The sequence below is a fragment of the Drosophila virilis genome, chromosome 2 (assembly GCF_030788295.1).
Source record: "Drosophila virilis strain 15010-1051.87 chromosome 2, Dvir_AGI_RSII-ME, whole genome shotgun sequence".
NCBI classification, from domain to species: Eukaryota; Metazoa; Arthropoda; class Insecta; order Diptera; family Drosophilidae; genus Drosophila; species Drosophila virilis.
In genome coordinates, this window is record NC_091544.1 from 14954086 (window position 1) to 14968402 (window position 14317).

At 41.6% G+C, this 14317-nt stretch overlaps 1 protein-coding gene across 10 annotated transcripts in view; it reads left to right on the forward strand.

Annotated features, from left to right (window-relative positions):
- SKIP (Shal K[+] channel interacting protein) overlaps positions 1-14317 on the forward strand; it is a 159348-nt gene that overhangs the window by 36832 nt on the left and 108199 nt on the right. For all 10 annotated transcript variants that reach the window (XM_070207660.1, XM_032437859.2, XM_070207661.1 and 7 more), the window contains exon 2: positions 6381-7115. In XM_070207660.1, coding sequence (XP_070063761.1) covers positions 6756-7115 — 360 coding nt within the window. In that variant the 5' untranslated portion in view covers positions 6381-6755. The remainder of the gene's footprint in view (positions 1-6380; positions 7116-14317) is intronic.

Below are 14317 nucleotides of genomic sequence, written 5' to 3' on the forward strand. Positions count from 1 at the left end.
TTTTAATATTGATAGCTGCCTCTGCCGCTGCCGCTACCGCTGCTGCTGCAGCAACAGTCGACTGTCAACAGGATGTTGGCTTCAGCGAGTTCCCCCAGAGAGAGTGTGAGAGCGAGAAAGACAGAGAGAGAGAGGGGGAGAGAGGGCAGCGAGCGTGGGGCAGAACTTTAGCTTTTGCCGCCACAGCGCGCTGTGTGCAATCAGGCGTTTTATGTGAGCGGCTTAATGTGAATTTATTGCATTTCATTGGCACTGCGATTGGAAACGGGCGTGGAATTGGGTCTGGACTGTCCATAATGAGACTCAAGTAAGAAATTGTCAAAGGGGGGTATACAACAACAGCAGCAGCAGTAATCAATAAAGACGAAACATATGCATATAAGATTCTTGCCTCGAGCGAGAAAATAAAAACTGTCGAAAATCAATGCCCACATTGCTTGATGAACTCCTTGATGATTATCGATGATGATGATGATGATGTTCTTGCTGTGTAGTTATAGGCTGCCAAATAAATATTATGAGGGCATATCGCACATATTTCATTGTTTAAACAATGGCGATATTATCGATGGGTTCGTTCCGCAGTTGTTGTTGCTGTTGCCGATGATGATGATGATGATTTATAATCGGCTGTTAAGTAAAGCGTAGCCCCGTTTGTTTGCATAACAAATTGTAGAAAATACACAACACAAATGTTAAATTATCGGGCATTAAACATTAAGCAGAAAACACGCTTAAAGCACAAAAAAAGTATAAAAACATCTCTGAAGCCACCTGCGCTCTGGCCACCCGCTGCTCTGGGCCAGCGCTTCAACATGACCAAAAACAAAACAAAAAAGGAAAACGAGCGACAAAAAATAAAAAACAAATGATATAAATTTATAAATTTTTGACTCGACTTGTGCACAGCTTCAGGCATTGCCAATATTCACACACATCTGTGTATGTGTGTGAGTGTGTGTGTGTGTGTGTATATGCCAAAAGGTCGTCAGCTTGTGCGCTGCGTGAAACTTATTATGCTTGGAGAGCTTTGGCTCCATCACAGGGAAGGCGTTCAAAATTGCAACACTTTGGGCTTGGTTAAATGCACACCCAAAATGGACAAAGTGTACACTTTATCTCCACAGCTGTATTATGTACTATATACAAATTAAACTACAGTGTTCTCTTGAATATTTTAACTTGTGGGAATTAGAATATGCCGGTTCAAATTGAATGCTCTTCTATACACGTAACTAATGTAATATACCGAGCTGCTAACTCAACTTTGTTTCAACGTTTCATTCGTATACCTCGTTTTCCACATCTTACAAACTAGGTAAAATTCAGGTACAAATGTTAAGACGCAGTCCGGCTTAGCTCAAGCTAAGCGTGTAGTCCTCGTAATATGTACATTATAAAATACTCAGGTCGTTGAAAATAAATAATAAATAAAAAATATATAACTTAGAATCGCATTGGTATAGAAAAATTACCTTACATTTTTATTTTGAAAATGTACACTTTCAGTTTTAAACTTTATTTTCAGAAAAGACATACGTCACATCAAATAAATAAAAGTATAGTATTCAATAATCGTGCAAAAATAATAGGCTTTCTGAACTTAATATCTTTTAGTTGAACAAATTGGCATTAAAACCCAAAGCGGTCTAGTTTGCGAGTGACTACTGTAAGCCTTAAGCGCAATATCAATCACTTAAACTGAAACGTGAATAAAATTAATTCCAATATTACTTATGATATTACGATTGCCAATTAAATTTGTTTCGTAAAAGAAACCTAGCTCATACCCATTTCCTCTCCTAATAAATATACAAATTAAGTCCAAAAACAATTTTAATTAATGCTCCCTGAAAACAAGAATCAATTGACTGTCTACATAGCTCTGTGCATAGTTTGTTGTTCGCTTTGTAAAAAAATCATATTATAAACGAAATAATTTTTTTGGGCGCGCCTTTTGTAAATGCTTAAACGCTTAAATGCTCTATCAACAAAATGCCACAAATTGTGGCGCTGTCAGCGGCAATACGAGGCAGATCAAAAATAAAACCCTTTCACTTCCGACCTATTACCTATGCATTTTGGTCTCCCTGCTTTTTTTGGGTCAAAGTTTGTCAGAGTTTGCTTCATTGTTGCTGTTGTGTTATTTTGGTCTTCCCAAAAAAATTCAACGCCAACGCAAAAGCGCAGCAAGGGGCAACAAATTTAATGCAACATCATCGACAGCGACCGCAAAGCAGGCAACAACAATAAATTGTTGGCTTGTTGCAGTTGTTGCCTTCATTCAGATTGAATTCGTTTTCGTGGGCGTCGTCCCAACGCATTATGTTCGAGTAGATACAAATTTATTTGTATTTTTTGTTCTGTTTTTTTTTTCTTTCTGTTTTGTGGCAAGTTTAATTTGTTTATAGCACGTCCGCTTGTTTTAAACGGTGTCATTTGAGCAACTCGACAACAACAACAACAACAACAACGATACGAACAATCACAAGAGCCCTACGTTGATCGTGTTGACTTTTGGCCTCAGATCAAGAAACAATTGTGAGAGGTGGACAAGGCGAGACCAAATCAAATTGAGCGTCAATAAGCTGTGGCAGGCAAATTTATTTTGTTTGTTGCTGTTACTGTTGCTGTGGCTGTTGCAGGTAACGATTATTGCAACACGTTGCGGCGCTGCCAACAGCTGTCAGCTGGCACTTTGGTTACGCTTTATCGGCCATCTGCGGCACAAGCACACGCGGCGTATGCGCAATTGCCATTTAATTAAAATTGTTTGCACAGCTTCGCCAATAGCTTGGCCACATTATACATATATGTATTTCTGCCTCTTTTATTATTTAATTTACCTGTTATTTTTTTATTTTTGGCGCGCAGGTGCGCAACGGAAACAGCTACAACAACAGCAACAAAATGTTCACACGCTACACGACTTTGGCTAATTAATATGCATAACTCGGACTCCACGCACTCGAGCATTTAATTATTGTCATTAGTTGAGCAAACACAATGCGGTGAGCAGCACTTGTTGTTGTTGTTGCTGGTACTGCTTTTAATACCCTGTACTTAGTGCAAATGGGTAAGGAAACAGTGAACAAGATTATTTTATGCTCACTTCGCTCTTCCTCTCATTAAGGAAATATCAATTTGACAGGTGCTTTAGTATGAACACGCTTTCTGGTGACATATTTAACCCTTGAAATTAAACTATGAACACTGGAGTTATTCAAGAAAGCATCTCTAAAAGTGTGGAAATATGGGAAGAAGGAGGTTAAGAAGCTTACAAGAAGTAAGGCAGCTCAACGCGGGCTGCAGGGCGTCTTCTAGTCAGGCATGCCCGATTAGAGAACTTTCATTTGTATTTTATTTTTTTTGGCATAGGAAGCGGCAAACTGGGGCAGCAATAAACATTAAAATAAGCAAATCAAATTATAAAATAAAAAAATACAAAAAACGCAAGAACAAGGCGTCTTCATTAATGATAGGAAGTAGGCCCAGAGAGCGGCGGGCAGGCAGGCAGAAAGTCAGCCGAATAAAAGTAAAATACATTTGACAACACCAAAATTTTCGTTTCAGCCAACTGTTCGGCCGCCTTTGGGCGCATTAATACCAATGGCTAATTAACTTGTTGGCGAGCTCGTAAAATAGTTTGGCCGCTCATCAAGATAATAAAGGCCAGCGAGCAAGTTTTGTTTGCTTTGTATCTTATTGTTTTTTATCCTCCTGTTCGCTGTTGGTTTTTGGCCGCCTTTAATTGCGTTCAAAATAAAAGCGAAAACAAAAAAAGAGCGGCTGCATACAGCACACCGAACTAACAATACCCTTGCAGACAAATAGCTAGAAACAAAAGGTTTCTTAAAGAATGTTTCGTTTTCGATCGACGTTTCACAAAGAGTAACTTTATGATATACTGTTCTGTTTTTGACAAGATTTTGCTCATGGTGAACTAGTTAATCACGAGAAGGGTAAGAGACAGACGGACATGTCCATAACGATTCGTTCGTTGATATTGATTGAGAATGTATGTACTCTTTAAGGTCGCAGCTGTTTTTTACTTTGCGTTACAGACCGCATGACAAACTGTAGTGCCCTATACAAAGGGTATACAAAATACAAAAGCTGACTAGCTACAGCGTCAGCTGCAAGTCGAACAGGTCACATATCGCTCGCTGCTCTGAATGCCAGCGACTACCGTGCGGTTAGGGGAAGGAGGGTACAGCTGGGACTGGGTAGAAACAGACACACGGACTACACGTCTCTGCAGTCACTTTTGGTAATTAGATTCTCGAGTTGAGATAATGAACGGGCACATTAAAATTTTACAGCCACATTGCAACTGATTGCGAGCCACGAAATTGAAAGTATTCAATAAATTAACTAAAAGCCAACTAAAATGTCAAGACAGCCAAGACAGTCAACACATAAGGTGGCCCCGCCTCTTTGTGTGCTCGTGTGTGTTAACCATTTTGACAGCACAAAATAATTATAATTGTGTCCGTCCATGTTTGCATTTGCCCGATGTCCAATTTGGCTCATTTTAATTGAACTCGCAGTTGTGCAATAAACTGAAAAGCATATGCTGGTCATAATTGGCAGGCACTTTAGTCAAATAGTCAGCTAGAAGTTATGCGCATGCAGAGACAAAGAGCCTAGTAATTAATTTTAATTCGTATTTAAACATATCTCAAAGCAATATGTAAAACGTTGTTCAACTTGATAATTATATATCTCAAGATAGTCAAAATCAACTTGACATTTACGAGCTGAGCTCTTGAGTCTGGGTGAAAATACCCAAGAACCTTAAGCTTTGGTGCATATATTTTCAACATTTTTCGAAACACTCTTTATGTTAATATACAAGATGAGAAATAAATTTAATTCCTAAGCCAAAATTCTCTTTATCACGGTTGATTAAATTAATTGGTTGGTTTTCAAATAATTTAAGTTTTTGGAGCTGAATCTCTTACTTATTAGACCAAATCATTTTAGATTAACAATATATTTCGATTCGGGCTTTGGTTCACTTGGTTTTCATTGTAAAAAATAAATGTGAGTTCCGGGTTTGAAGCAGTTGGGTTTGATGTACAGCATAGTTTAGTATCAAAGCATATCTTCATTTCAATAAATTAAACTTTAGTAACTTCAAGGATTTGTTTGTTTTTGACTTTTTGATTTTTTGATGACTTGACCGAATTTGACTTTATGAGCAAACATTGAAGAAATTCAATTTATATTAAATATGTTATTGTCTTTGTCTGTTGTTCTTCTTTTCTGCATAAAAAGCTCAACTCTTGACATTTGCTCGACAGTTTTATTGGTGAATAATTGCGTATCATTAAACCATTTGTAAGGCATGTCGACCAGCAATGATTGATCTATTCGATGCCAATGTGAAAACGAAATAAAACAGCTGCCAGAAAAGAGCAGAAACATGTAGAATTGTGCTGCATGAGCGAGAGAAGGCAGCTTAGTGTCACGGCAGGGGCAGAATATATAAATTACTTATATGATGGCTTCTGCCTTTCAGGCAGGGCGTGGCGCGCCGTGGCGTGGCAAAAGAATGTGGATTATGGCAATGATTTTTGGTATATATATTTTTGTTGTTGCTGCTGCCAACCGCTAAAATAATCCATTAAAGATAAACTAAAAGCAAACACTAAACTCTTGTGCTAAAGCAAAGCAAACCGCAGCGCACCCACACGCTGATAATCAATCATTTATCAATAAGCGACGGCACACGCCCAAAACTGCAGTTGATGTTGTTGTTGTTCCTATTGTTGTTGTTGTTGTTGTTGGTGTTGCTGCTGCTACTGCTGTTGATTGGTTGCTCTAAGCTTTTAGTTTGCGTTTAACGCCTCATAGATTCTCTAAAGCGCTAAGGCGTAGGAAGGGCGAGTGCGAGGGTTCAAGTGCGGCCCACATGGGAGACGTCAGTGTGTCTATGATAAAGTGCTATGCCTGGAAATGCGTGCGTGTGCGTCAATGTAAGTGTGTGTGTGTGTGTGTGTGTGTGTGTTGCACGCATGATACGCTGCGGTGTGCCTCAGTTGTTGCCCAAATGCTTGATAAGGCGTTGCCAGAATGTGAGAATTATTGACTGTGCGTGTGTGTGCTTGTGTTTGTGGAGAAAACTAAAACCGCATCAGCTGCCATTGGTTTAATTAATTTTCAAGAATTCTGAATTTGATTTGAATCTGAACAGCAGTCATTGATTTGGCTGCAGCGCATTGCAGGGTAAGGGCAGCAGTTAGGAAAATTGTGGGAAAACTCTTGACTTATCAATATGCGGGCTGGCGCTTAATTGAAATTTATGCAATGCTAACTTCTATTTAGAAAATTATAAAACATAACTAAGCATTGGAGTTTTCTTAATATATTTGCAGAGCACAAAGACACAGAATGCGGATGACATTGCTAGCGGTAGCAGTTGAAAAAGGAGCAACAGCAGAAGCGCTTGCTGGAAATTTGAAAAGCGCGACGGGTCATGTAAAAATGCAAAAATGTGAAATCAACTTTTATGTGTGTGTGGCCCAAGGCAATCAATTTTAACGAGAGCATTTAAAACAATACGAAAAAGCGTTAAGACCTTTACAAAAACAGGCTGAGGAAATTGCAAGCGTAAGCAGCAGCAGCAGCAACAGCAACAGCTTGTGGAAACAGGCTTAGCACGTGACGCGGCGCTAAGCGAATATCCATTTTGTAACGGTAATTGGTGGCACACACGTGAGCGCACATCAAGTACTTGGCAAGTGGCAAAAATGGCCGTTAGCAACATTGTTTGCGAATGGCTGCGCGCCCTTGGGCTGGCGCAGTACGCTGAAAGTTTTCTGGACAATGGCTACGATGACTTGGAGATATGCAAACAGGTCGGTGATCCGGATCTGGATGCCATTGGCGTTGATAATCCTGCACATCGACACAAGCTGCTAAAGAGCATACGTTCGCTGCGCGAAAAGGGCGCTGCCTCAGTCTATTTCATGCTCAACGATCCCAATTCGCTATCTGGCAGCATGGAGATCCTCTGCGAGACACCGCCCAGCAATGAACTGGAAATGGTGCTGGCCGAACAGCTGGAGACGGACGGAGTGCGTCTGACAGCGCATCCATATTCAACACCGGTGAGTACTATATACAAAAATATAATAATATGCCACTGATTGCCAGTTAAAGTAAGCTTTCGGTTTGCCATAGCAGTTACTGTTGATTAGCGCCGGCTGCTGGGCCGTGCGCACCACCCGTATGCCACCCGTGGTGCATACCAAGCTGTCAACTGCATTGATTATACATGGCTGTCAGCTCTGCCTAGACCTTGCCAGCAGTTGGACAGCTACTCATCAGGCTAAAAGCTCACACTCCGGCTCTTATACAATGCTCAGTTTTCATTAAATGTAGCTCACACCCCGCTCCCTCGAAAAACCTATTCAAACTCTATTTCCTGGCAAGTTGAGCCAGCTTTGTATACTCTGTACAAAGAGTTGAACGGGTATACAGGTCCAGTTCAATCACAGTGTGAATGTTCGTCTGCTTGTATGGCTGCAACAACCACTGTTTTGAAGTCACAATTTAAGAGTAAAACAATAATATTATTTGATTTAATTTAGACCTTTTTGTATAAGCCACAATGTTCGGTTGATCACTGAAGACTTCTGATAATTTAGCAACTTTGTATATATATATATATATATATATATATATATAATCTGTTCCTATCAATAAACTCTTTCAGCTCATTTTCGAGCTGCTTTTACCCTAAAAAACAAAACGGTGCATTTCCTAGTCGGCAACTTTTCGACCTTTGATAACACAGAATCCGATTGCAAACAAAATTGCAAAAACTTAAAATTGTTTTAAATTGCGCTCAGGTGCGCCACCGCCGCGCCTTACCTCATCTCGCCTCAATTCAGTTCAGTTGAGTTCAGTTTGAGTTTTAGTTGAGTTCAGTTTTGTAGCCACCCACAACAAAAGGTCGACCGAAGCAAAGCAAAGCCCGACAAACTATTCAATGTCAGTTTACATACTTAAATTAAAATTCTCCGACAAGCAAACTGCTAGAAGCAGAGCTTGAGATAGGGGATTTATAGAGAGAGCGAGAGAAAGAGAGAGATAGCAAGATGAGGTGCAGAGTGCAACGTTTTTAAATGTCAACCCGGTCTACACTTGACAGTAAAATGGAGCACATTTAAACGGTAGCCCCGGTAGTTGCCGTTGGTCGCTCATTGCCGTCCGATGCTGTCCCCAAATGGCTTTTGTATGCAGGTTTTGGCTTTGGTGCCGTCTCGAGTGTCATGATGTTACTCCATTGTTCTGCTTCTGCTTCTGTTGCTGTTGCTGTTGCTGGGCGGGTTTGGTGCCCCTTTTGTAGGACTCTCAGGTAGGCGACATATCATGTGCCATTTTATATGTACCAAAAGGCACCGACACGTCGCGTTTGCTTTTGGCCAACAATTGTGGAACACTCTCAATGTTTTTCGGCAGCATTTAAAAAATACCTCGACCCGCGTCCTGTACGCCCTTGGCTTTGTGTAATTAAAGTAATGCTTGAGGAGCAGACAGCTTTGCCAAAGACAGAAGAAACAAAAATCCGGTCTCCAATTTATGTGAATCCCAATGGTTGATGGCCACATGCATGATTCAGAGCCGGCCAAAAGTGACTTTAAGCCCTTTGTGATTTATTATGCAAAAGCTGAAATTATAAACTGACCGCCGTCTGACAGCTTATAGTACAACATATCTCCACACACTGTTTGGCAACTTGTGGAATTTGCACGTCAATCGTGTTGCAAAATGTGATTTATACTTATATATGTATGAGAGGGAGACAGGAATCCCATATATGTGAATATATTGTATATGCTGCATGCAACATCCTGCCCCCAATAAAGTTGCGGCTTCGTTGGCGGCAACGCGACGCTTGCCGCACAAATCACGTCATTGAGTTGTTTTCATCAAAAGGGCAAGCATGCAGCCTCGTCCAGCTACGCTCAGTTTGGGCCAGCTCCTCAGCACCGGCCAGTTGTTCGTTTTGTTGATGAGTCCGCGGCTATCAGAGCGTCTCAGGTTGCCAGCAAGTTGCCCCAAGTCTGTTGTTGGCTCATTCATTCATTTGCTGACGTCTCGTACGACCGCCCTTCCTACCCGCCCAAATCTTGCTGTCTGTCGCTCGTTCGTTTTGTGTATTTTTATCCGAAAACTATCTGGCTGCCTGACGACTTCTTGCAGTTTTGTATCTGCGTATCTGCTGGCATACAATTTTTATTTATTACTCATTCAGCTGCAAAATTGTTCCTTAATTGCCCATATCAGCTGAGAAATGAAATTTATTACCTGGCGTGTGTATATCGCCAGTGCCAGTCAGCCAAACAACAGCCCAACTGAAACATACTACGGCAACACACAGACAACGTCCTAAACTTTTGCCAGCCGCATCATTATCAGCCTCGTCTGTGGCAGCCACACAGCATCCGACTCGACCAGCAACAGCAACAGCAACAGCAGCGGCAGCAGCAGCAGCAGCAGCCGCATCGACATCATTAGTTTTGTGCGCCGCGCCGACAACGTTTTGTATATTTACTTAATATTGCAATGGTCTGTGCACTGTGCAGTGTATGTGTGTGTGTGTGTGTGTGTGTGTGTGTGTTTGGTGTGCGTGTATGTGCCCACAGTCCTGTCCTGGCGTCCATTTATCTCGACGTGAACGTGGACAGCAACCTTCTGTGATTTCTGATTTCTTATGCCAATTTACTCTCGACCAAAGACTGCGCGCTTGATGCTGCTCCATATTGAGACCCATTATCATCATCATCATCATCATCATCATCATTATAATCATTATCATCATCTCATCATACTCATCAGCAGGCTTTGCCTTTGCCATAGATCAAAAGACAGTTTGCTTTAGTTTTCCTCCCTCCTGCACAGTTCGCCGTTTCGTTGTATAATTTTATTTTATGTGCTTGTAGCCTTGACCAGGTCAAGTTGTTTTGGGGTCGAGCTGCCACAGCTCCACTCAACTGGACTGGTCCGGGGCCAGGTTCTGTTTCTTTTTCTGTTACAGTTTCTGGACTTGGTTGACTTTAAGTTATTTCAGCGCTTGGGCTTTATTGATTTGTCCTCTTTGATCTTCTGCCTGAGCTGTAGCATGATTTCATTTTTATGAACTTGACTTTTGTGCATTTTCATTTTGATTTCGGTTCTTGCCACGACTGTCGACGGCTCCTCGTCTGCTTCATCTTCTTCACTATGAGCATTTTCTGCGTATCGTGGCAAGTAATTGGCGCAATTCAATTTGTTCATTTTGCCTACGTGCTATGTTGCTTTATTATTTGTTGTTCAGGCTTACAAATAAGCCCTTTGCCCGGGCCAAATTTAATATTATATAATTGCACAGGACAGCAGATTTGAAAGCGTACTTAATGATTTTCATGTTTAATTATTTATAATCATTTTGATTTTGTCTAGCTAGAGAAATTCGTGTGTGCATAGAAAATCTAGTCAAACGTTGAATTCGATTATAATTATCATTTTTGATATTTTATTGTTGATTTATTTATGATTTGAATTTCGCATAAATACAAATTGCCTTATAAATATATTTATAGAGTAATCGAGGGCATTATTATTTCAACACCAAGCGTGTGACTCATAGATAGACAGGAACCCATTTGTGGGTTCTCGTCCTTTAATGCTTCACACATTTGGTAACAAAATTATAATTTCTGCGACATTTCTACTCTATAAATATGTTTATAAGCCAAATTATATATATATATACACTATTTATATATATACATTCAGTATGAACAGATGGTACGGTAAAGCCTGTAAAGCATGTCCTTCTGTTTCTCTATGGGAAGAATCGGTAGAGAAACGTGTTTTTGGGTGTAAAAATTGTATATTTTTAGGATATCGTGACCAAACTCAGTATTAACGAGCTGGACTATTCTCTAAAAATATATGATATGGTTTCTATGGCAACAGTCGCTCGCAAATAAGCATTAAGCATTTCTTCGCGTCGTTTGGAAGTGTATTAAATATTCAGTTTGCTATTGTTGGCTTTTCTTTCTAATTTGTTATGTCTAGAACTTTATCTGTATCTGAATTTTCGTAGTCAAAGTTTTGCATTGAAAATATGTCTTCTTAATTAAACAAATTATAGCAAAACTCTGTCCTAAACTTGTTTGTAATTTATATGCGCACACTCAAGCATCCGCACACACACCCATACACGCACGCACACATCCTTTTGACCCGCATGTGTAGCATATTATTAGCCTGCATTTTGGTGCATGCACTTGTCCTACCCTCGCCCCTTTCATTGCGTAAATTAAAACATAAGAATTAAGCATGCCCCGCCATACGACATTAAAGTGGCCAATTTTCGCCCTCCTGGCCATAAAATTTGCATATCACCTCGGCTGTTGGCCTCGAACCAGTACCAGAAACAGTGCCTTAATCAGGCATTTGGCACCAAAATGTAAAATTGCTGTGTACGCATTCATTGCTCATAAAAAATTAAAGTCTAACTGTGGACAAAGGCAGAATGGAAAAGCGAGCAACGATTCGCGTACACATTTTCAGATTCAGGTTCACGTTCACGTTCACGTTCATGTCCTTTGTGGCAATGGGCAATGGGCAACGGACAACGGACAACGTTGCGGATACACGTTTTGTTTTTCTTTTGACTCGCCCCAACGACTAAGGGCGCGAGAGACCCTAAACTAAACGGCGCAGCTGCGGCCCAAGCCGGAACCCTCTTCAATGGCTGCGGCAATCGGCTGCGTGCTTTTTAATTAATTTAATTGCAATTTAATTACGCTTGCTATTTAATTAAACACATTGGCAACTGAAGGAGGCGTTCGTGCAAATTGCATGCAAACTTTTTTGGCAGCACTCGAAACAAAATCAACACACACATAGAGAGAACATATGTGTCTATGCATGTGTGTGTGAGAAATTCGAGTGCTTGTAGTTTGGCAATTGCGTCTTAATTAGACATGCAGTTAAATTGATTTGCCCGTTAGCTACGTGTCTGTATTGGGCCCTGTGCAGCGCACATTCAATTTGTAAACGTACTCAGTTGCCCATTGATAATTGACGATTAATTTAATAGAATGTCCAAGTTTGGTGCTGCAACTAACTACCAGTGGCGATGGCTATGGCTATGGCTATGGCTATGCTTCTGCCCCTGTCTCTGGCTCTGGCACTGCATCTGACTGTGACTTTGACTCTGACTTTGGCTGTCGGCATGCTCAATTGTGCGAAGTTATTTCGCATGCCGCAAAGTGGCACCAAAATGCTGTCGTCGCCTGTCTTCAGTCTCCTCTCTTTCTCTCTGTAAAGTCAGCTCCTGTCGCCTGTCGCTTGCGTTGGCTAGTTGGGATTCTAAACAACTTGCCACATGCTTGAAAGTTTCCGCAGCCACCGCGGCTGCTGTTGCTGCTGCTGCTGCTGTTGCTGCTGGGGGCCTTACTTGGAGTTTATCTCATATTTCACATGCCGCCGCAATTACTGCCGCCACGGCGGCTACTTACTGGCGGGTCCAGCTATAGCTGCACCACTGCACCACTACACCACACTGCACTCACTGGCTATGTCAACTGCCTACACAAGTAGCCAGTCCGGGACTGTTCAAGGAGCTGTGTGTCCGCTGCCTTGAAATGTTTCATAAATACTGGCCCGTACTTTGCAACGCAAGCGGCAACGTTTTGCTTATAAATCAAAAAGTGCTGCTCGCCGCAGCGGCAACATTGCAGCCACGTTGCAACCACGTTGACAGCCGCTTATAAATCTTGTCGCGCACTTTTCGAGCTGGCCAGCAGTGCAGAGACGACTCCTTCAGAGCTTCGTGTGACCAATTAACAGAAAGTGCCGGACAGAGAGGGCGCATCGAACTGCTTTTTGTGATGCTGTTGCTGTCTCGCTTTCAATTTGTTGCTTACAATTTATTTATGTTGCAAAAATTCTCATTGGCAGCGCTTGGGTTAAACAAATCGCGCTCGACTTGACATAACTCGCTGTCAATGTGTCGTCTGCATGTCTCAAAGTTGTTTTTGTTGTTGCTGTCGTTGTTGTTATTGAAGTAACTGCTTCTTGTAGTTGTAGCTGCTGTTGTTGTTGCAGCAATTACACATCTCACAATTGTGCCACGCTAATGATGGGAGTCCCACGTCCAAAGCAACGCTGACAACTGCCTTTTGGATTTTGTGACATTTTGCCAATTGTACAATTGCGTGGAGCTGTGTGACAGTGAAAGGCGGCGGCCTAGGCCGACTACCTATTACAGCGTCAGCGGCTAAAGTTGTGCTGCCCGCCCCGCATGCCCCCTAAACACTCCTCTCATGCCACCAACCTCATTCAACTACCATCTCCATCTGGCGTACCCCAGTTGGTCTTTTGCCTTGGGGTGATTGTGCTGTCCAGCGCATTGATATGCCCGTCGCAGCTAAATGTCAATTAATGTCATCAACTATTTTTGCAACGTTTTCGCTTTTAATTGGCGTCCCATCTATACGCCCACTTTTGACTCCCAGTTTATTATTGTGGGCGGTAACTGGTAGCTGCTGCTCTTGACTTCTGTGTGCCCTGTGCCATCAGCATTCGGAATAGCGCTACCAGACTCCAGAGCAAATGGATTCCTGCAACGCTTTCAGAGCGAGCGAGCGAGCGTCCAGTGAAAGTTGTTTACATTTGCCTCGTGGCAAAATGTTGCTGCTGCTGACACATTTCGCCAACCATTGAAACCTTTTCAAACGCGTCACCAGTGCCTGTGCCAGTTAGTCAGCTGGGGCAGCTACAGTTGCAGCTAATTAGAGCATCCAAGAGAGGAGGACGTGCATACATCAAACATTGCACAAGTGCATCAACAGCCAAATGAAAGAGCGTCAGGGATTGGAGAATGGGGCCTGAGGGTAGGGTTGGGTTGATTAGAATGCAGCTTGTTTGCTGTAATTAACAGGCAGCAGAAGCGATTAGAAACAAGTTACCAAAAAAAAAAAAAAAAAGAAAAGGGTCAGCACATGAATAATCGAACAAAGTGTTGCGCTTTAAAACGAAAGTCAAAAGACATCAACAACTTAATGGGAAATAAATAAAATTACCATTGCGAATGGGATATAGTTGAGTAGCGTCATTGGCATGTTAAACAAATAATTAACAGATTTAATAAGACAACTGTTAAAATAGCAGATTCTGGCAAATATCTTAACAGATATTCTGAAGAAGTAAAGGGTAGCGCTGTTAAGATACCATTGATTGTCTGTTATGGCTGCTTACCAAATGTTTATGCTAACTAATAGTGGTGTACTAATGTTAGTACTTCTGT